This window comes from Ursus maritimus, unplaced genomic scaffold, assembly GCF_017311325.1.
Source record: "Ursus maritimus isolate PB19 unplaced genomic scaffold, ASM1731132v1 scaffold_7, whole genome shotgun sequence".
Classification (NCBI taxonomy): Eukaryota; Metazoa; Chordata; class Mammalia; order Carnivora; family Ursidae; genus Ursus; species Ursus maritimus.
In genome coordinates, this window is record NW_024426885.1 from 56745032 (window position 1) to 56768158 (window position 23127).

The window sequence follows — 23127 nt, forward strand, 5'->3', positions numbered from 1 at the left end:
ATAGAAGTACAATTTACAGAATAGTAAATAGCTCAGTAATACCTTTCAGATGAAGATATTCCTGAAGGGTGCTCTAATCAGGGCTTAGTATTGCTGGGCAGGGAGCCCTGTTTCAAAGTCATCACAATTTTTTCTGACGGCGTAGGAAGTATTCTGTAAAGAGCAAGGACAATGGGAAAAAGCCCTTCTAGATGTGACAATATGTACTATATAAAACTATAACAAATCAGATTATTGGTATATACATTGATATTCAGATCATTAGAATTTAATCGAAAGTCCAGGTGGGGGGATTCCATGTAGGTACTGTATATAAGTATTATTTCAAGTTCAAACTCTAGTTGCTTGCTAGTGGTTCTTGGAGATATATATTGAGAAGGACTTCAAGAGAACACTTTGGTAGAGAAGAGTGGCAGTATTTTTTAGCGTTGTGGTGATAAGTGGAAGAGTCAGTGCCTTTTCATACCTTTAAAACAAGGCAACACTAATCTGAGAAGGGAGGAGAATTACTCAACACATGAAAATTGGGGGAAAAAGGTCAGTTTAAGATCCTAACAGAATAGTGTATACTAAGTTATAAAGGGCTTAAGGAATTAAATGTTAAAAAGTTCTTAAGAAAATAATTCTCTGATTCAAACATGGGAAAAGCCTTGGGGCTCCTGGCTGCCTCAGTCAAAAAGCATGTGACTTTTGATAACGGGGTTGTGAGTTCAAGCCCCACGTTGGGTGTAGAGATTACTTTAAAAAAAAAAAACACATACACACATGAACATGGGAAAGCCTTTCTCAGCATTATAGCAATGAAAGTCTTCATAAAGGCAGAGATAAATACATTTGATTAAGTAGAAAAACAAATCTTCTGTGAGTCAATATTAAATAATTATGTAAGAAAAATGGCTGTAGCAAATACAGCCTAAGATTAATTAGCCTGAATATCCAAAGTGCTCATACATACTGGCGAGAAAAACAGTGAGACACCTGATAAATAAATAAGACAAACATTAACACACCTAATAGATAAAGGAAATTAATGGGAATGCCCAAAGAGGAAATTCATGTTACTAAAACGGATGCAAAAATTATTACCCTCTTGGAGTGCCTGGTGGCTCAGTCAGTTAGTCTTGATTTTGGCTCAGGTCGTGATCTCAGGGTTGTGAGATCCAGCCCCAGTGGGGCTCCACGCTCAGCAGGGAGTCTGTTTCAGATTCTCCCCCCCTCCCCCTGCTCATGCACTCTCTTTTTCTCTAAAATAAATCTTTAAGAAAAATTATTATGGGGGTCCTTGGGTGGCTCAGTCAGTCACATGTCTGCCTTCAGCTCACATCACGATCCCAGGGTTCTGGGATCAAGCCCTGTATGGGGCTCCCTGCTCAGCCTGCTTCTCCTTCTCCCTCTCCCTGCTGCTTTGCCTACTTGTGTTCTCTATCTCTCTGTCAAATAAATAAATAAAGTCTTTTAAAAAAAGTATTCTCTTTAGTATAAAAGAAATGCAAGTTTAAAAAGCAAGAGAAGAGTAAATAAATGGAAAAGATCAAGAGTTAATTTTTTCCTATTACAGGGTAACAAACTATGTAGTAGGTAGGGAAGCTAATGGGCCAGCTACAAGATGAGGAACTAATGTTAGCACATCATTTTTCAACCCACAATGAGTTAATGGTCTAAGCACTGAGTGTCAGTGATTACTGACATTGCAGAAAGGAACCCAGCCACATGTTATGTGCTTCCTGATGGAAGAACAGCCCCCACTACCACCTTGTAAGAGTTTTGTTGAAACAATCAGACTTTAATTAAAGCCTTTCTAGATCCAACTACCAATTTATAGGAAGTACAGAAGACCAAGAAAAATGTGAGGAAAAACCTTAAGGATACAATTAGCAAAATTCAGTCTGCAAGAAGCTGTATAAGAATGAGGCCTAGATTTTATAAACTTTTTGGAGTAGTCAAAAGGAAATTAAGGAAAATAATTTTTGGTACCTTCTTCATATCCCCAAGAAACCCATTCATGTACTGTACTCATCCTTCTTGACTATGTATAAAGAGCAGAATTATATTTTAGGGATAAATGAATAACATCCTGCTAAATCTTTTAAGGAAGCGAACAGTTTCATGTAGATTTATGAAAATGATGTAGAGAAGAGATTTTAAGTTGAATCATTGGTTTATTTAATATTTTAGACTTACCCTTTTAATCTGTTCTTAAAAGTTATTTTTGACCTAGAGCATTCTTGGTACTTGTGAAAAATAAAGTCGTATTAATGTTTTGAACTCTGAAGTTCTTAGTATGTTCTAAGCTAGGTAAATATTACTTTATATTATTATATATTGATATTAACAAATATTTAGTGAGTTCATTTGCAATAAAACATTGTGCTTGGTAGTAGGCAATAATAAAGGAAGTTAAGATGTGGTCTTTCCTTAAGAATTTATAATTCTATAGCAGCCAATGTCAACAAATAATACAAGGTAAAGAACTAGTAAGCTAAAAGGTGGTGTGGGGGTCAGGAGTAGGATGACAGAAATTATTTGGAAATGATGAACCTTAGGGTACAGTATTGGGCTTTGATGTTTGCTATGTCATACCTCCAAGTACTAGCCCAGCAGTACTTCCCCCGCCCCACAGTATTTTTTTTTTAAACCAGAATTTAAAAAAAAATTTTTTTTTAAGATTTTATTTATTTATTAGAGAGAGAGAGACAGCCAGCGAGAGAGGGAACACAAGCAGGGGGAGTGGGAGAGGAAGAAGCAGGCTCCCAGCAGAGCAGGGAGCCCGATGCGGGGCTCGATCCCAGGACCCTGGGATCACCCCCTGAGCTGAAGGCAGACGCTTAACAATTGAGCCACCCAGGTGCCCCAGCCCCCACAGTACTTTTGATAATAGATACTCTTTCCATTTTGAGAAGCAAAAAAGAAGAAAGGAAGAGCCATTCAATATCTTTTTGAAAAAGAACTTTATTGTCTTAATTTTACTGCTACTAAATTTGCTTATTTTTTTGGACTGGATTTGGGTTTTTTGTTTTTTGTTTTAAGATTTATTATTTTGGGGGGGGCGGTGCGGAGGGAGAGCAAGTCTTAAGCAGACTCCCACTGAGAGTGGAGCCCAGAGCCTGACATAGGGCTCAATCTCACAACCCCGATATCACAACCAGAACAGAAACCAAGAGTTGGAGCTTAACTTACTGCACCACCCTTGGCTTTGGGTTTTATTGATAAATAGTTGCCAATGAAGAGCTGTGTGTATTGTCTTACTTTTGTACAGCTATATTAAAAGAGCATAATTTCGTATTATCAAGTATCAAGTACTCAAGAAGTTTTAATGTTTACTTGTTTTTTGTCATTTTTTTAAAAAAATAGTCTTAATTTTTATTTTCTTCTGAGCTGTCTTTTATACCCTTCATTAAATTTTTACATCATCTTCAGTTTAAACTAAAATATAATGAGATAAAAAAGACATAGACTAGAAAACACCACTTTTTTGTGCAAGCCAGAAGACTTGCAAACTTACGAAGTGCTGCTTATGCTTGTGGAATCATTTATTGTGTGTCACTTGGTCAGTCTCATTTCCATAGTGATCAAAATATTCCAAGTCATTTTATATCATTGAATGCTGAATGGGAAGTCTAATTGAGTTAGATTAATAAGAGAAAATCCGGTAGCATATTTGCTGCTCTGAAAATGTCATATAAATCTCGAATTTCTTTACATCTTATTTTTATTACAGATTCTGAAGAATATTTCTGTGTGAAAAGAATTTTCTCAGGGGGAGATCAAAGCTTTTCACATTATTCTAATCGCCAGGTAACAGTAGTCATACAAATAATTACTGAGCTCAAATAATTTTGAAGAATTTTTAAAGCCCATATTAATGTTCTTTGTACGTTACAGAGGAATTGCCTTAAGTTTTTTTCGCCCCAAGTCTGGAATTTTTCTGATCCAGTTGATAAGTATTGTTTCGGGTATTTAGTAGAGATTTACTCTGTTAAAAAAAACCCAAATACATAGTGGAAACATGTCTTGGTTTAAATTATATATATATCTTCTCTCTGGCTAATCTACTTATTTTTAATTTAGAACTGTGGGCCACCAGATGACTTTAGATGTCCTGATCCTTCAAAACAGATCTGGACTGTGAATGAAGCTCTAATTCAAAAATGGCTGAGCTACCCCTCTGGAAGGTTGCCTGTGGAGATAGCCAAGTAAGAAAAACATTTTACCTACACAATACAAACACAACCGCTTACCTCCATGATAGTGTATCTTGTACTTAGAAGTTTTTATTTAAATAAATATTTTATTAATGTCATTCACAAAAAAGAAATCACTCAGCAAGTGGTTTACATATGTAAGTTTAAATGTCTAGAATTTCTATAACGATATTTTAAGATATTTTATTTGAATTTATATGTTATAATTCTTTCACATATATAATAAATGATAACTTAAAATATTAAACACAATCACTTTAGGATTGGGTTTGAAATAATGTTACTTCTAGCTTCCTAGTATTCACTGTCTTTTAACTTTTATACTCCCTAAAAGATTTTAGTATTAAATCTGTCTTGAATATTTTTCTTATAGATGAACTTGTTTAGTTCTTCGAGTTTTCTGTTGTCACAGGTGGCATTGGCTTTGGGGATGAGGGACTATATCTGATAAGCTATTTTTTTAATTATAGATTGCTTTCCCAAATTAAAATTTTTCTTAAAAGCCCAAAGAGTGGACTTCAAAAAGAATAACATCCTACATTAGATTTACCATCATGTATAATTAAGAAAATTAAATATGTGTTTATGTAAAAAAAATTTTTTTTAACAACATCAGATTTGTGTCTGTGATCATACCACCCTGAATGCACCTGATCTCATTTGATTTTGAAAGCTAAGCAGGATTGGGCCTGGTTAGTACTTGGATGGGAGACCGCTTGAGAATACTGGGTGCTGTAGGCTTTAAAAAAAAAAAAAAGAAAGAAAGAAAGAACATCAGATTAGTTTGATGAATTTGAGGAAAGTCTAGGGTAAGCAGTATTACTTTAATCTTTTAGTAATTTAGTAATGTATAAAATTCTGGTTTATACTAGTTGAGTATTGGTTAGAGGAGTGTTCTATGGCATTAAATATTATATTAAATATTTTGATTTAAAAAAGTGAACAATAGATTTCTCATTTTGTGATTTGGGGATTTTTAACTTTCCTTTTAGTGAAATAGATGGAACGTTTTCTTCCTCTGGTTGTCTCAATGGAAGTTTTCTAGCTGTTAGGTAAGTGGTAATTCTTTGGTATGTGGGATTTTTCAAATTTATTATATTAAGTAACATATTAAATAAGTGAAATAACTTTAAGGTTTTATTATTTCCTTCTCTCTCTCTCTCTCTCTCTCTCTTTTCCTTTTTTGTTTTTTCTTTTATAGCAATGATGATCACTATAGAACAGGCACCAAATTTTCAGGGGTTGATATGAATGCTGCTAGGCTTTTATTCCACAAACTTATACAACCTGATCATCCTCAGATATCTCAACAGGTTTGTTCTTAAAGTATTTTATATTTGTGTTATGTAACCTGTTGAACTTTATATTCCATGTTATTTTGTATATTTATAGCCTAATTTATAGTTTCACATGCTTCATTGTGATGTGCTTTCTATGATTTTATTATATAAGCTAATATAAGAATTAAAATAAGGTTTTATTTTAAAGCATTTACAGTTTAGCTATCAAATATCTGTAAATCTCTCCAGATGTTTGAGTAGACCTTTAATACTTAAAATTACCGTGTTGGTTAAGTCTTTATGTAGGTATAGCTATAGAGAGTTTAAATTGAGACTTACAGGATTTTTAAAATGCTCTTAGCAATGCTTAGGCATTAATTTTCACTGTGCTTCAAAGTACATTCAGTGATTCGTTGTAAGATACATTTTTTTCACCATTTCACGTTTGCTGTGTTTATGATTTTTCTCCTTCTTCTTTTTGGAAAGTAATTCATTTTAAATAAAGTAGGTTTTACTTTTTGTCAAAATATAGGTGGCAGCTAGTTTGGAAAAGAATCTTATTCCCAAACTGACTAGTTCCTTACCTGATGTTGAAGCATTGAGGTTTTATCTTACTCTACCAGAATGCCCCCTGATGAGTGATTCCAACAATTTCACAACAATAGCAATTCCCTTTGGTACAGCTCTTGTGAACCTAGAAAAGGCACCACTGAAAGTACTTGGTAAGAATTTTAGTATTTTTTTCTTTCTCTTCAAATGAAAATGCTAATAAGTTTTTAATTTTTTTTGCTCTCTGAAATTTTGCTACGCTGCTTATTTGAAACTGTCTTACAGAAAAATAAACCTGTTTTTCCTTTTATTGCTTTTTTCTAGTCATGCTAGTTATTAGAGGCAAAGTATGTTAAATATTAAAATTTTAATCAAGCACAACAGCAGAGACAGTATCAGGAAAGATAATTATTTTCTCTATTCCTCTCCCTCATCCCCTTGTCTTGCTATTAAAGAAGTAAAGGTGGAGGAACAACTAAAACTGAACAAACATGGGTTTTAAATCCTCTTTGAACTCTGTTAACTCTTTGCCTTATATATCTCTCATTTGCTGATTTCCCCATGTTTGATTTTATTTCTCTGCATGTAGTTATTCTACCACTAATCTGATCTTATTGTTCTGTCTCTATCTACTGTAATTTTTTGGCCTAAATTTTTCTCACGTTAATTTTTCAATTTGTATGGATTTTATCTCTGTCTCCTGGCCATTATAGTTTGCTTGCTACATTTAACCCAGTACGTTCCTTCCTGATAGAATTTATCGGTTTGTGAAGTTAAGAGATATGGAAGTCATAAAATCAGTACAAAAAGTTTTAGGCTGAGAGTGAGCAGAGAAAGTAGTAAGCAAAGAGTAGAATCCTCAATTCTGAGATAATTAGTGAATAAGAGTGAAGCAGGGACTCACAAGAGTTTGCTTCCATGTTAAAGTTTTTGTATTTCTGTCTACTTCATAAGATTATGGTATTTGTTTATATTATGGTATTTACTTAATAACTATAAACAGTGATTGTGGGGAAGAACAGACATGTCAATACTTTACATTTTTCTCAGTATCCAATTTTCAGTATTACCTTGCATTTTAAAGGTGGTACTTCACAATATTTCAACTTTGTTAAGTTGAAAGATAAAACTTGGAAAGATCCCTAAATATTGGGATTTTAGAGTGTTTAAAAATTAAAATTCTAATTTTCAAAGCATTTTTTTTAAAAAGCTGTGGTGTGGTTTTTTTTGAAGTTTATTTTTAGTAATCTGTACACCTAACTTGTGTCTCAAACTCCTGACCCTGAGATCAAGAGTTGTATGCTCTTCCTGTTGAGCTAGCCAGGTACCCACCCCCAAAGCACTTTTAGTAACTGATTTTAATATTAGGTATAGTAATGAGTTTTTAATATCATTTAGGAAGCCAAGAAATAAATTCAGTAGACCTTTCTTACTTTATTTTTGCTTCTGAGAGCTTTTAGAACAGTATTCTTTCAGAGGAGGGTGGTGTCAGTAACCCTAGAAATGCTATAGAGAATACTGTGTTATATGGATCTTCCTGGGATTTTGAAAGGGTTAAGTCTGCTGCTTTTAGAAGAAAAGTCTTGTATGATTTTGAAAATTGTGATTTAAAAAAAAATTCATTTTATTTGTATGTTCACCCTTTGATAACAGAAAACTGGTGGTCAGTACTTGAACCTCCACTGTTCCTCAAGATTGTAGAACTTTTTAAGGAAGTTGTGGTACATCTTTTGAAACTCTACAAGATTGGCATTCCCCCTTCTGAAAGAAGAATTTTCAACAATTTTCTTCATACTGCGTTAAAGGTTTTAGAAATATTGCATAGGGTATGTCCAATAGTTCTTTTATTTTCCTCTTTCCTCATTGCTGCCTAACAGATTGATGTTTATTTTAACATTAATATTACAGTGTTTATTTTAACATTAATATTACAGATTTAGGTTAGCATAAGAGATATAGATCACAGATATTTAGAAAAGTTACCTAAATTTTTCTTAAAAAAATAATACATACTTTGGAACTTTGGTCTTACTTGACTTTGTTAGGCATTTGTAGATAACTTGTCTGTAGTTGGGCAGAACAATAGCATACTAATGAATTAGAATTCTCCTTATATTTCCTTGTGAAGAACATAATTTGTTAGTTTAAATATGGTTTTTGTCATTATAATGGTTATTATATGAGTGAGATTGCATCCTAGTTGTGATTATGAATATTTAAACTCAAGTTCTTTAGTTATTGGGTATTAATGCTTTCAGTCAAAGTAGAACATTCCATTTGAAACAAACGACTAACTTGAAATTGGAACCAGATATAATTCATTAATTTGCTTATTGTTCTTTCCTGCCCTTCTTCCCAGTGTAAGAAATAGTACCCTTTACACTTGTAGCAGTTCACAGTTATATGAAGAAGTAAAGTCTCAGCTGTTTCATTAAAGATGGATTTGAGACATCCCTGACAGCTGGTAGGTATATCTCTGTTATGCCATTTGGTATTCTTGAGAAGCTATTTTGGGAGACATGACCTAAGGGAGAAGCATATGTTTCTTATCTCTAGAATGACTAAAAAACCCATTCGAACCTTTAATCTTTAGTTTCCTCTCCTTAATAGCTTCTTTAGCATTTTCAGACCCTTCTTGCCTAGTACTAAGGTAAATGTTAAGGGATGAGAGAGATAGTCCTTCTTACTCCTTTAGTGAAATTCCTGGATATTTCCTTAGCTAAACTTCTTGAATTTACGTTTTTCTTTGGTATTATGTTCAAGATTTCTAGTTAAATAGACATTTCTCTTACTATAATTGAAGAGATGATTGCCGTTTCTTTCCGTGGGGAAACAAGTCATTCTTTCTTTTGCCTTTCCCAGAACAAGCCTTTCTTGCAGCGTTTTAGGGTTAATTGGATTCTGCAGTAAACTGCTGTTAACTTCCTCCGTCTTCATAGGATGAGTCTCTACTTTTCTGAATGCCTTTTGTATAGGATTCAAGAGATGAATTAGATTTTTTTTCTTTCCTCTGGACTCTGTTTTCCTGTTACTTCAGTGAACCATCCTTTGTCAGCTAGACCCTATTGCCACATTCACTCTCTCACTTCTTTATCTGCTTACCTTTATTACTCCCTTAAAAAATAATTGTTTTCCTTAGCTGTGTCTTTTTCCACAAGTTAAAGGGAAGGTGGGAGAAGAAGGGGAAATTGAACTTTTTTTCCATAATTAAAGACTGAACTTGAGTAAGTAACTTAAGTTCTTTGCCTTGCTCAGAAGCCTCAACTTCTACTGAGGTAGAACCCTATGGGGCTTCCTCTCCAGAGACCTTTTTGATGGAGCCATGCTAGATACTAGGATCCTATGTTCTTGCTGGCTAAAAGGGAAGAGGAAATAATTTTAACAGTGGCCAAGATTAGAACCTCCCTTGTACATTTAATTCATGTGAGCACTTCACATATATTCTTCATTTAACTTTTTAAACTCTGTATGGTTTGTATTTTGCCCCTTAATCTAAATGTCAAAGGTCATAAACCAGTAAATAACAGAGTTGAAATACAAATACAATTCTAAAGTCCCTGCCGTTTCTGAAGTACTTCTCTATTGGCGGGTATGGTAATAGAACATGTTTAGAAAGGGGTTTGCTTTTATTTTATGCCCCTAGATCTAGAGGTTCATACTTAACATAATTGCAGACAGCATTTTATTGTTAAAAGACCATTTTTGCTGCTTCCTATCAGTGTGATTTTGAACAAGTCTTTCTCTTTATCATGTATGTAAATGGAGAATTATCTATAAAATAAGGATTAAAATACTGGCCTTGATAGTTTCTCAGGATTAATGTATTATTCAAATTATATCATATGTAATTAGTCTACATTTGTAAGGCACTGATTTTGTTACCACCACTACCACCATTTGGATGGGAAACAGCTACTTTCAGTTTGATTTATTGGGTTATGAGGAAGCTGGGTTGTTGTTTAAAGTAGATACACACTCAAAAGCAGAATGATAATGGTATTAATGTCTGAAGCATCCCTTACTGAGCGTCCTTAGGGCATTTATCTTTCTCCTACTCCTTACTTTGAAGAAAACTTTCCTTGGTTCTGATCTGCCATAAATAGATATTTGTGGATAGGAACCATCAGGGATGATTCATTTTCATTTTTGTGAAACCCAGGTTGCTTATCAGAAACTTGTTTTTTCAAAGACACCTTTTGTCTGACAACTGTGTATATATTCCTTCTCTCTGCTCCATGGTTGAAAATTAGAAGTTTCCTCAAATAGTTGCCTTCTTGACCTACTGGTCAAGGATTAGGAACTAGATTAGGAACTAGAGAATTGGACCATGTGTTTACTAATCAATTCAGGATATGTGGATGACTGGTTCCTCCCTTATGTCATGTCCTTTCAAAAGCTTTGAAGTTAAAAATCGTTCCTGGTGTTCCAAATGGTATTATAAGAAAGATAGCTTTGGTACTTGCTGTCAGGAATGGATATATTGCCAGATAAATGAGTTTATTGGCAAGTCGTTCAGTTATTTAGTAGCTTTTGAGTTTTGACACAGTACATTGTAGAGATACTGATATGCCTGAGGAAGACTGACTTGGTCTCTCTAGCCTAATTGCTACATATCATGTTAATCTTCTAAATCAGTGATTTTCAATTTTTTTTTGGTAAGGAACCCTTAAATAAACCAAACAGATAAGGCACACATACATACTTACCATATACCACCTCTGAACTGAAGTTTATAAACCAGAATACTAAACAGTAATGAAAATGTGAAGTGAAAATGTTATGATCAAACATCTGTAGGTTTTATTTTTTATATTTTAGGCAATAATAATGAATGTATAGATTGTTTTGAACTTGTGATTTCTTCTTTTTTATTCATTTCACCAATATTTACTGAGTGCCTACTATGTTCTTATTATTGTATTAGACATTAGGGATGCAGTGATAAAGAAATGATTTCTGCCCTTTTTGAGATTATAAATGTAGAGGAATTATATACATACAAATAAATAAACATTTGTTATAAAGCATGGTAAGTGCTAGATTAAAGAAAATTGAGGGTGCTGTGAGAACACGTAAGAGGGCTCATAACTCTGAAGAATAAAGGAAGGCTTCCTGAAGAAAATAATGTCAATGTTATCTACCATACAAATGTATTTATATATATATTTTTAAAACTGTTGATTTTATATGTAAATATATGTATGTATGCAGGTCTTTTAGATCAGTTGTCTTGTTCAGTGTCTAATTTCCCTGTTTTTAAAAGCACTGTTAACTGATTTTCTCTTTAGTTGTTAAATCATCATGACTGAATTAAGTATCAGCCATAATTTCCCCCCTAGTGTAAATTTGATATTTGTCTGTTTTTGAACCAGAATTGGTTTCTGAATTACTTTTTATTCTAACATAGCACTTCTTTTCAGAAACATCTATCTGCAGGATATACAGACTGCAAACATTGGTTGCTATTGGTGAAGGAAAACTACAGTTTACCTTTTAAAATCTAAAACATTTAAGATAAAAATATATATTGGTCAGTGAGATGTGAATCATTTTGTACGGACTCGCTAAATTTTAGAGTCCAGTGTGATTAAAAGTTGGTGTGTATATTTATAAACATAAATATTGGAGAGGGAAAAGCCTAAGAGTTTTTTGTGTAATTATTGTGTATGTTTTATTTTTTAGTAGAAAGAGCTTGGCTAAAGATGCTAGGGCAAGGGCCTGCAAACTTTACCTGTAAAGGATCAGGTAGTCATATTTTACACTTTGCAAGCCATATGGTTTCTCTTGAAATTACTCAACTCAAAAAAAAAAAAAAAAAAAAGTTCTCAACTCTGCTGCAGACAGTATGTAAATGGATGGGCATGGCTACTTTCCAGTAAAACTTTATTATCAAAAACAGTCTGTGGGCAGGATTTGGCTCACAGGCTATAGTTTGTTGACACCTGCTCTAGGATGAGAGTTTTGATCTCCATGTATAAACTAAGTTTTTGTTTGAAAGCCAGGAAAGCAGTTTTTCTCTGGTCAGTTTCTCCCAAATGTGTATCCTGACCGCAGATAGAAATTTAATCAAACAGTGGAAAAAAAAAGAGCTCAGAGTGCTTTTGTCCCCAGATAGAGGAATAAAAGTATCAACTTTGAAAATGACAGTAGTGTTATTTTTTTTTAAGATTTATTTATTTATCTGAGGGAGTCCACATGCTTGTGCTTGTACATGGCGGGAGAAGGGGGCAAAGGGAAGGAGAGGGGGAGAGGGAGAAAATCTCAGGCAGACTCCTCACTGAATGTAGAGCCCAATGTGGGGCTTGATCCCATGACCCTGAAATCATGATCTAAGCTGAAATCGAGAGTCGGGTGTGAACACAGCATTATTAACATGTGCTTCTTAAACTAGGTTATTTGTTCCCTTAAGAGTAGGCCACAAGATCAAGCATTGGTTGTACTTGATGAGTTTTATTTATTTAAAAAATGTTTTTCAAGTTTATTTATTGGGGCACCTGAGTGGCTCATTCAGTTAAGCAGCTGCCTTCGGCTATGGTCTTGATCCCAGGGTCCTGGGATTGAGCCCCGCATTGGGCTTCTTGCTCAGCAGGGAGCCTGCTTCTCCCTCTGCCTGCTGCTCCCCCTGCTTATGCTTGCTCTCCCCACCCCCTGGGTCAAATAAATAAATAAGATCTTTTTTAAAAATAATAAAGTAAAGTTTATTTATTTATTTTTAAGTAATCTCTGCACCCAAATATGGGGCTCAGACTCATGACCTCAAGATCAAGAGTCACATGCTTTTCTGACCGAGCCAGCCAGGTGCCCCTTGATGACAATTTTAAACGTTAATAGAAAGAAAAAAATAATATGTTTTATATATATATTCTAAATAAATGTTGCGCACATTTATCTGTGCAAACAGTCGTATATTCATATGTATTCATATATATGAACATATATTAAGGAATAAAATTGTCATATAGTGAGTTAAGAATGCATGGTTGGTTTGTTTTTTTTGAAGATTTTATTTGTGAGAAAGAGTGCGTGTGTGTGCCCAGTAGGGGCAGAGGGAGAGAATCTCAAACAGATTCCCCGCTAACCACGGAGCCCCACACGGGCTCCATCTCACCACCCTGAGATCATGACCTGAGCCAAAATAAGAGTCAGCACTTAACCGACTGAGCCACCTAGGTTTCCCAGAAATGCATATGTGTTAAAAAAAAGAAAAAGAAAAAAGTGTGTGTGTATTACAGAGGCCTGTGTTAGATTTCTGGCTCTTAGCTGTGTGACCTTGGTTAAGATTCTTGAACTCTAAGCCTTAGTATATTCATCTATATGATAATAATAGTATCTATTTCATAGGGTTGTTTTAAAGATTAAATGAGGTAATGTACATGATGTCTACTTAGTTAAGCGATCCATAATGATAGCTGTTATTTTATTTGTGGAATGTAACATCTGAGTGGATTTTAAGGTAAAATTTGCATTTCAGTGAAAATGTACTATTAGAAGGACAAACTATATATATATATCTGTTACTTGTTTTATTTGTCCGTTCGTTCATCTCATGGATATAGAGCACCTGTTTGGACACAGGCACTGTCTCATAGATTTATACCTCTACTAAATGATTTCTTTTGTTCCTTTTTGAATGCTGCTTAGTTGGTTTAGTTATTTTTTTTAATTATAAACAACTACTTTTGTTGTATTTTATTTAGCTAGTTTTAGCTAGTTTTATTTAATTTGTATGTTAGATCAAATTTCTTTGCTTCTTTTGATGTCTTATTTTCTTCTCCTAAATGTGGCATCTTTCTTAGTGGTCTGTATTTGGCCCTTTTTGTTTTACTTTCTACCTCTGTCTCACCACCTCCTGCCACAGCTTTGTCTCCTTTAAGGAAAATGTTCTCAGTTATGTGTTTCAGGCAACCTTTCTCTTACTATCATTTTAAAATTAAAAATGAGTTTTAACACCAAATTTCTTATTCTTCCCAGCTGTCCTCTCCTACCAAAACTGTCATCTTTTCCTGACTTAAATGTGTTTGTGTTGCCAGCATTTGTTTTTCATTTCCTCGTGCTTGAATTTTGAAGTTGGCTTTGACTCTTTTCTATGTCAATTAGCTATATCACAGCCTCTGCATTCTTTCTTATTATCTAGAAATCTTGAATCTTTAATATATTGATTTACTTCCCTACCACTAGCCTCTGTACTTATTTTTGACTATATTTCACATCAACAAAAATTTTTAATAAAATATCACTCTGATTCTATCCTTTATTTTCTCTAAAATCTAATTTCCCTATGAAATTTTTCTCTTTTAGCTCATGCCATTCTCTTTGCCTAGAATTTTCTTCCTCAAACTTTCTTTTGAAATCCTTTTCATTCACTTTACTCTTCAATTTTTTTTTTTAAAGATTTTATTTATTTATTTGACAGAGATAGAGACAGCCAGTGAGAGAGGGAACACAAGCAGGGGGAGTGGGAGAGGAAGAAGCAGGCTCATAGCGGAGGAGTCTGATGTGGGGCTTGATCCCATAACACTGGGATCACGCCCTGAGCCAAAGGCAGACGCTTAACCGTTGTGCCACCCAGGCGCCCCTACTCTTCAATTTTTATTTTGAATATCTTTATATATGAAGAAACATTGAAAGACAAAGAAGTAGATATGTACATGCCCTCCATTCTAGATTCAGTAATTGTTAACATGCTGTCACATTTGCTTTTACATAGGTGTGTGTATATACTTTTTTCTTGTTGTTTGAAAGTAAATTCTGATACCACCTCAGCATTCCTCTTCTTGGGCATTTTCCTATATAACAGCAATACTATTATTTTTCTTAAGGAAATTAACTGTAATTCTGTAATATCATTTATCTGACTATCCAGGTATATTCAGATTTCTTCTGTTGTACCAAAAAAATTTTTGTATTGCTGCTATTAAAAAAACTAGAGTCCAAATTTCTTTTTTTTTTTTTGCATTTATTGAGTCTTATTAGTCTTTTACTGTTTGTGAATAAAGTTTATATCATTATATATTTGGGTTTCTATTTTCTATTAGCAGTGTTTTGCAGTTCTGAGGTCTTAAAGAGCCTTTGTTGAATTTATTCCTAGATATTTTGTTGTTGCTATTGTAAATGAAATTTAATGTTTTTTATTTTCCAATTGTTTATTGCTAGTATGGAGAAATTCAGTTGTGTTTTGTGTATTGGCCTTGTACCCTGTGACCTTGGTAAGTTAATTTATTGGTTTCAGTAATTCTCTTATAGATTCATTTGGATTTTTTATGTACACAGACATGTTCTTTTCTTCCCTTATTGACTAATACTTATAGTACAGTGTTGACTATTAATGGTTGCAGTGGACATCCTTGCCTAGTTCCTAATCTCAGAAAGAAGGCATTCAGTATTTTACCAGTAAGTATGATGGTAGCTTTAAAGTGTTTGTGTTTTTTTAGGTGAGCTTTACCTGTTTGAAGAAGTCCCCTTCTATCCTGTTTTGCTTAGAGTGTTTATTATGAAGAGTTGCTGAATTTTGTTAGATTCTTTTCATTGCATCTGTTGAGATGAACAAGCCATTTTTTTTCTGCCTTTTTTCTGAAATGTAGTGAAATTCATTGATATTTGAATGTTATACCAGCCTTGCATTCCTGGGATGCCACTTGGGCATTATATGTTATATTTTATATATAGTATTGGGCTTAATTTGCTAATATTTTATTGAAGGTTTTATGTCTGTATTCATGAAGGATGTTGATCTGATAATTTTTGTTTCTCATATTGTCATCAACTTTTAGTATCAAGGTTACTCTGACTTCATAAAATGAATTAAGGAGTAATCCTTTTCTCTCTTTTCTAAGATTGGTATTATTTCTTCCTTAAATGTTAGATAGAATTCACCAGTGAAACTATCTTAGCCTGGAATTTTCTTTTGGGAAATTTTAAAATGTCATATTAAATTTTTAAAATAAATTGAGTATAATTCATGTTTTCTAGTTCTTGTTGAGTCAGTTTTGGTAAGTCCCTGTGGTGATGTTTATGTATATCTGTATGGTGATGCCCCCATTTTCATTCCTGATAGTGGTTATTTGTGTCTTCTCCCTCTTTCTCAGTCTTAACCAACTTTATTGGTATTTTCATTAAAACATGTTTGCTTTCATTGATTTTTCTCATGTTTTTGTTTTCTCTTTCACCAATTTTTGTTCTTTATATCCTTTTCTGTGCTTGATTTGTCCTTAATTTGATCATCATTTTTTATATCCTTGAAACAGAGGCTTAGATCATTGGGTTTAGACCTTTCTTTTCTAATATGATCGTTTAATGCTAAGTTTTATTCTATGCCCTATTTGGCCAGCATTCCACAAATTTTGATATGTTGTGTTTTTATTAAGTTCAAAATATTTTTCTAAAGCCTCTGTCTTCTTGCTCCAACATCTGAATTACCCTTGAGTCTGGCTCTGTTGATTGCTGTGCCTCTAGACCTTTTTTGTGAGGTTTTGTTTGTTTTGTTTTGCTTGTTTGCTTTTTCATATGTCTCATAATTTTTGATTGTCTATAAAATAGTAAAGGCTGAAGGAAAGAGATTTAAAGCCTATAAATGGCTATACCTCTTCTGTGTGGCTGTTAATGTGGGGACTTAAGTCAGTCTAGTCAGGAGTTAAACTGGGATTGAGTTTTTATTTTGCTATAGTTATCTTCATTTTACCAGGTGCCTCCGATTCCTCTAATGCTGCCTGATGCTTACGACAGGGGGTGAAATGTCAGAGTTTTCTCCCTCAGTGTTTGTGTTCTGCTTTGTATGTCTGCTTGATAGAGGGGTTTCTCTTCTCAATCTTGCCCTCTCCTCAGTGGTAAACTGGTCTTGCTTGTTACTCAGTGCTCTCAAGGTTAATAGAGGAGTGGACACAGGAAGTGTTCTTTGTTGTTACTATATAGCATTGGTCTTAGGTGATTATGTATGCCTGGACCTCAGGGTGGGACTGTCTCAGGGTTTTTGATCCCTCCCTCATCAGGTCCTCTAGTCCTGCTGATAGAAGATTCTGGGCTCAGGATTCTTCTTGTCCCCATTCCTCCTGATTGTTGAGGTGAGAGTTTTTTCCCTCCTCCAACAAAGCATGGAGTTTGCTTTACCTTCCTCAGTGATTTACGACTGGGTAGGGTGGCAGGCCTTCTTCTTTTTTTTTTTTTTTAAATCACGGTGGCAGCCAGTTCCTTGCACCACTGAGACTCATGATCTTTTGCCCTGTTCCCAATTATCCTCATGGCTACCCAGTGGTCGTGTGTAGAAAAGAATCTATGAGTGAGTGCAAACTGTCTGGGGCATCTACGGGTTTCTACTGTCAGGCTATCCCATACTCAGCCATAAGCAATTTCTTACAATTTTAACTGATTTCTTCTTTTCTACTTTCTTTTTTTTTTTTTTTTTAAGATTTTATTTATTTATTCGACAGAGATAGAGACAGCCAGCGAGAGAGGGAACACAAGCAGGGGGAGTGGGAGAGGAAGAAGCAGGCTTCCAGCGGAGGAGCCTGATGTGGGGCTCGATCCCATGACGCCGGGATCACGCCCTGAGCCGAAGGCAGACGCTTAACGACTGCGCTACCCAGGCACCCCTGTCTGTTTTTTTCCACCAGTTACCAAGAGAGGGGTGTTAAAATCAGCAATAAATTCTTTCAAATCTCCCTTCATGTATTTTGAAGCACTGTTAATTTGGGATTGTTACATGACTTCTTGATAAATTAATCCTTTTATCATTATGCCTACCAAATGTGAATTCTTTTCTCTAGAAATGCTTGTCTTGAAGTCTGCTTTTAAGAGTAGCCTCCCAGTTGCTGCTTACTGCTGGAATATGTGTGTGTCCCTCCCGCCCCAAGTCTCACCTTGTGCACTCATGGTTGAAAGGTTAGCCAAAGCCGGGGCACCTGGGTGGCTCAGTCAGGTAAGCAGCTGCCTTGGGCTCCAGTCATCCCGGGGTCCTGGGATCAAGCCCCGAGTAGAGTAGGGCTCCCTCTCCCTCTACCCCTTCCCCTGCTGGTGCTTAACTTCTCCCTTGCTTTCTCTCAAATAAGTTTTTAAAAAATGCATTTAAAAAAAAAGAGTTAGCTAAAGATGAGGGGGGACATTGCATGCTGGTTTTGTGGCTTTACCCTCTGGATTCCTTTCTGGAATTTTTCTTTCTCGTTGTCTGCCACATTGGCTGCCTCACTTTGTGACATTTACCTCTTCTACCTCGTAAATCTGCTTCCTTATGCTTGAGCTCTTACCCCCTAGCCCTGATGCTGATTTGTAAACACTCCTTTGGAGTATCACACATGCTTCTTTCAAAGATAGTGTCCTTTCCTGTTTCTGCTTACTTTTGGTTGCTCTCCAGTGTTTTCAAATTGTTAGGGTTTTATATATTGTCCAGAGTTTATAATTGTTATTATCAGGAGGTTAGTCTGACATAAGGAACTCTGCTATATCCAGAACTGGAACACCTCTGTGTCTCTTTTAATTTACAACAACCCCCACTTTTTTATCCCATTCCGTTAACTGTTTGGAGATTCCTGGCCAGTCTTCTTATGAAAGTCTTACAATCAGAGTATTTTATTGTTTTCTTGTGGTGATGTTTAATTTGTTCCTCTATCCCTTGTACTACCTATGAACTGGAATTTAGATGAAGAGACTTGGTTAAATTCAGGTTAAACATTCTTCTGCTTCATAGATGATGCCTGTACTTCCTTTTACATTATATCAGCAGGAACATTATATTTGATTGTCTCAGTATTATTGGTGACTGGTTTGATCACTCAGTTAAGGTAGTGCTCTTCACTGCAAAGATTTTTTTCCTTTGTAATTGGTAAGTAATTTCTAGGGTGGTAATTTGCACTCTTCATTTTTTGTATCCTACACAAATGTCACCTCTTAGTTTTATTCAGATGCCAGTACACTTAACAAGTATTAGCTATTCTTATTATTACTTAATTCCTGTTCCCCAAGCAGAAGTTCGTATAGATTCTAGTTTTTATGTACCATATATATTTTAATGATACATATCTCATATTATGTGGTGGTTACAGAAATATCTTTCTTTTTTTAGTAGATTTGAGGTACTAAATGCAGCTATTCCCTCTTAGACATCTTTATGTTTCACATAGCACTTTACTAGCATTTTGCATATAGTAGGTACTCAGTAAATTTTTTTTTTACAGAAAGAGAAAATTGGCTAAGAAATCTCAAGACTTTCTATTTAAATATTTTTTAATCTCTGTATTAGGTACTGATTAAACTTAATGTTAATTATACCTTTTTTGTAGGTAAATGAGAAAACGGGACAGATTATACAGTATGATAAATTTTATATACATGAAGTACAAGAATTGATAGACATAAGGAATGATTATATCAACTGGGTCCAACAGCAGGCCTATGGAATGGTATGTTTCATATTACAGCGTATGATTTCATTTTTATGTATCTTTTATTCTCATAGAAAAGAAATAATTGCTTGTTTTTGAAACACCAAAGTTTTTTCAGAGCTTTTATTCAAAGCTTATTTTTGAAATAAAAACACTTTGGGAAGGAGTAGCTACTTATTATGCAGTATTTATAAGTAGACATTCCACTCTTACACCAGAGTCCAGCCAAACTAAAAAATGCAAATGTGACATGGATTTTTAACTCTCACTTATTTTCCTTGAGGTTGCCTCTTAATTTTCTCATGTTGAGAATACTGGAGTCCCTGATACTGGAACTCTAGGAATGTATTAGTATTGTGAGATTAGTACCTCAGAATTATCAGAAGAGAGTTGTAGGACCATTGATTCCAGTTTCCCCCCTTTCATGTTTTTAATTTTATTTCAGAGTTTTGACATAAATCCCCATGTGTACATACTTCTTCCCATGTCGCCAAGTCTCTGATAACTAGACACTTAATGTCCCATTAAAATAATAGCAGTCTTATAAAGCTTCATTTAGACACACAAAATTTTAATATAGAAATGGGTAAGCAGTTAGATCTAAAACAGTTTTGCTAACCATTGTAGTATACTTGAGGCCAACTTTTTTCCCCATGAAGTAGATAATTTAAGCAGCATGTATGTAGCAGTTACAGAAGGGCAGGTAGCCTTTCACTGCTTGCTAGGCACCAGCTGCAAACTCCTTGTAGATAGGCACTCTATAATTTTATTCACCAGTACTTCTAATAGTGTCTGGAATATATGTAGTAGGCACCAGACACATACAGTAGTTTTTGAATGGCAGTGTGATTAGAGCATGCTAATTTTAGAATACTCTCATCTGTAGAAATCAAGTCACTTCTGAACATATTTTGCTTCCCTAGGTATATGCATTTTGATTGGGAGAGACTTGTTGATTTTTTTCCCCCAGAATCATTGGGAGTCTAGGTCAGATTTGTAGCCTTTGTGAAGATTTGGGTCTACTCCTTTGCTCATTCAACAAATACTGAGAATATTGAGAATCTCTAGTGACGGGCATCAATTTAGGTATTGGAAATACAGTGAGGAACCAGACAGATAAGGGCCATGTTCTTAGGCAGTTTATAATCTGGTGGGCAAGATGGAAATTAATCCAGTAAAAGCAAAAAATATTAGCTAATAATGTATACTTTTTTAGAGAATTAAAATAAAAGACTATAAGAAAGACTGTGGTTGATTTCTTGCATTTGGGTAATCTGAAAAGTCCTGCCTGATGAAATATGGCCTATAATCTAAGTGATAAGAAGCAGCCACATAAGATCAAACCAAAGAGGATTTCAAGAAAAATGAATATCCGATAAAAGACCTTAGGTGAGAACAAGCTTGACATGTAAGGATAGGAAGAGGCTAGTGTGGCTAAAATATGGGAGTGGAGGGTTTAGTATATTAGGATCAAGAACTTAGATTTTTATCTGAAGTGTTATGGTAAGCCATTGGAGGGTCAGAATCCTGACTTTGCATATAAGCCCAGACACAGCAGTGTAGGGTGCCCTAGATCTTTGAGCAGTGTTTTTGAAACTGGAGTGATATATGGACCCCTTTTAAAGTAAAACAATTTCTAAGAAGTCCAGTATTCATTTACGTTATTTATTATTGTCTTATTTAAATATGTACAAACACTAAACTAGTTCTAAACTCCTGGTGCTTAGATTTTAAAAGAACTCAAAAACCATAACAAATTTAGAAATTAATTATAAATAACACTACAAATTTAAAAATCAAGTTAATATTAGTGTGGAAGATAATTGTTTTGATGATCAGGACTCTCACCTGACAGCCTAAATATGATGAGAAAGTAGTATAACGTAAGAGCACCTGGGTTCAGATCCCAGCTTAGCATTTCCTCACTCTGTGTCCTTGGAGAAGTGACTTAATTCTTTTTCTGTAAATTAGGGATAACAGTACCTACGTTTTATAGTTACTGAGAAGATTAATTGGTATGATCCATATAAAGTGCTTAGGGCAGTTCTTGGGACATAGTTAAGTCGGTAGAATGATGGTTATTGCTGGCTGCCTATACACAGGCTTTGTTTGGCAGTAGCCTCTATTCTGAGGTGTCTAGTAACTCTGTTATCTTGCTGTCTTTCTCTATTTGAACTACAATGAAACATTTGCAATTAGAATGAAATGTCATACTCATTTGGCCTTCACTCATCAAGCACATCGTTTATGTTATGAAGTCCTAGATATAGCGATCCTTCCTGTTTGGCGCCAGTGTGATTACATTCACAACCATTGCAACTCTTGGAGTTTCATGGTAATACTGGGATTATAAAATGGATTATCCTAATTTTAGATTCTTTGAATCAATTTTTTAAAATTCTGGTATAAGAACACTAAAATTACAAATTCTCTCAGAGCACTCATAGAGCCCTAAAATTATATCCTCTGGGGATCTACAAGCCCAGTTTGAGAAACATTATCTTAGAGAATCATATCCTCCTGTATCACATGAATTAGTTACCTTTGTCATCTGAATTTGTCTAGTTTGTAGGTCATAAACTACTTGTATTCTGAGCAAGTAGGACAAATGCTAGTCTAATAGGATTTTTTAGTTTGTAGTAATCTTGGTACTATGTGGAAAAGCTGTGGTTTAAATGTTTACTTTTAAGTTTGGCAGGCCCGATCCAAGCTCCTCTTGGCATATAGCTGTAGTGATATCAAATTAAATTTCCTTAGGAGTTATTTCAGTGCTACTGTTTTCTGCTAAGGGGGAGGCAGAAGAGGAGTATCTTCCTATTTCTAGGCTTTTCCTCTTTGCTTCTCATTCTCTACAGATTATATGTTTGCTATGCTTGATAATTGCCCTCTATTACTCTACTCTTTCAACCACAGGCTTTTCCTTTCTCTTCATTTGTAGACAGAATGAGTGAAAGCTTGTTCTTTAATTTGCATAGTGGGTTTAATATCACATCTTAGAAATCAAAATGTAGAACCCATGATTTACGTTCTTCTAATCTACCTCTGGGAATAGAAAGCTGGCATTTACTTCAAAGGTCTTTGTGCAACTCTTATGTAGTTCATTAATTTATATTATGACATTGGATTTCACAGAGCTTCTTTCACATATCACATTTACACATAACTCTAAAAACTTTTTTCCTGGGGCTTTTTAATAAAATTCATACTTGTATTACTAGTCTTAATGCTAGGCTGAAGTATCACATTAACACTCTAAGTAAGATTTTAAAGAATCTATCCTAAAGATAATCACATGCTATTTTGTGATGATATGGATGTGTATGTATATGTATTTGTATACATATATACATATGTATATACACATACATACAAAACATATGTATATGTACACACATGTATACCACTATTGAATAAGAGTTATAGTCTTGAAATAATTCCATTGCATCAGTGTGGAAGCTTAAAATACTCTTTGGTAAAACATAATTACTATGAGTTTTAAGGAATATATAAGTATTATATACACACACACATGTGTGTGTGTATGAAAACTTTACCTTGTTCTAAATACTGCAAGGAAATTAATTTACATTTATTATATTTGTCTTCATGCTATAATCTTTTGAGATCTTTTTTTTTCCTCCATTCTTTTCTTTCCCAATCAAGGATTTTAAGAATCCAGCAGGTATACACTTCCCTGATCCCTAAACAATAAAAACTAATTCTGTG

The 23127-nt window shown here is 34.5% G+C and overlaps 1 protein-coding gene and 1 pseudogene across 8 annotated transcripts in view; both read left to right on the plus strand.

Moving 5' to 3' along the window:
• Positions 1 to 23127, plus strand: part of HERC4 (HECT and RLD domain containing E3 ubiquitin protein ligase 4) — a 140495-nt gene that overhangs the window by 75644 nt on the left and 41724 nt on the right. For 5 of the 8 annotated variants that reach the window (XM_008695938.2, XM_040624048.1, XM_008695939.2 and 2 more), the window contains 7 exons: positions 3719 to 3795; positions 4069 to 4193; positions 5195 to 5254; positions 5404 to 5515; positions 6015 to 6204; positions 7685 to 7857; positions 19300 to 19419. In XM_008695938.2, the coding sequence (XP_008694160.1) occupies positions 3719 to 3795; positions 4069 to 4193; positions 5195 to 5254; positions 5404 to 5515; positions 6015 to 6204; positions 7685 to 7857; positions 19300 to 19419 (857 nt within the window). Of the gene's footprint in view, positions 1 to 3718; positions 3796 to 4068; positions 4194 to 5194; positions 5255 to 5403; positions 5516 to 6014; positions 6205 to 7684; positions 7858 to 8390; positions 8496 to 19299; positions 19439 to 23127 lie in introns of those variants that run through there. The other 3 variants (XM_040624051.1, XM_008695940.2, XM_040624052.1) reach the window with 3 other exon arrangements.
• LOC121101377 lies at positions 4825 to 4943 on the plus strand (annotated as a pseudogene).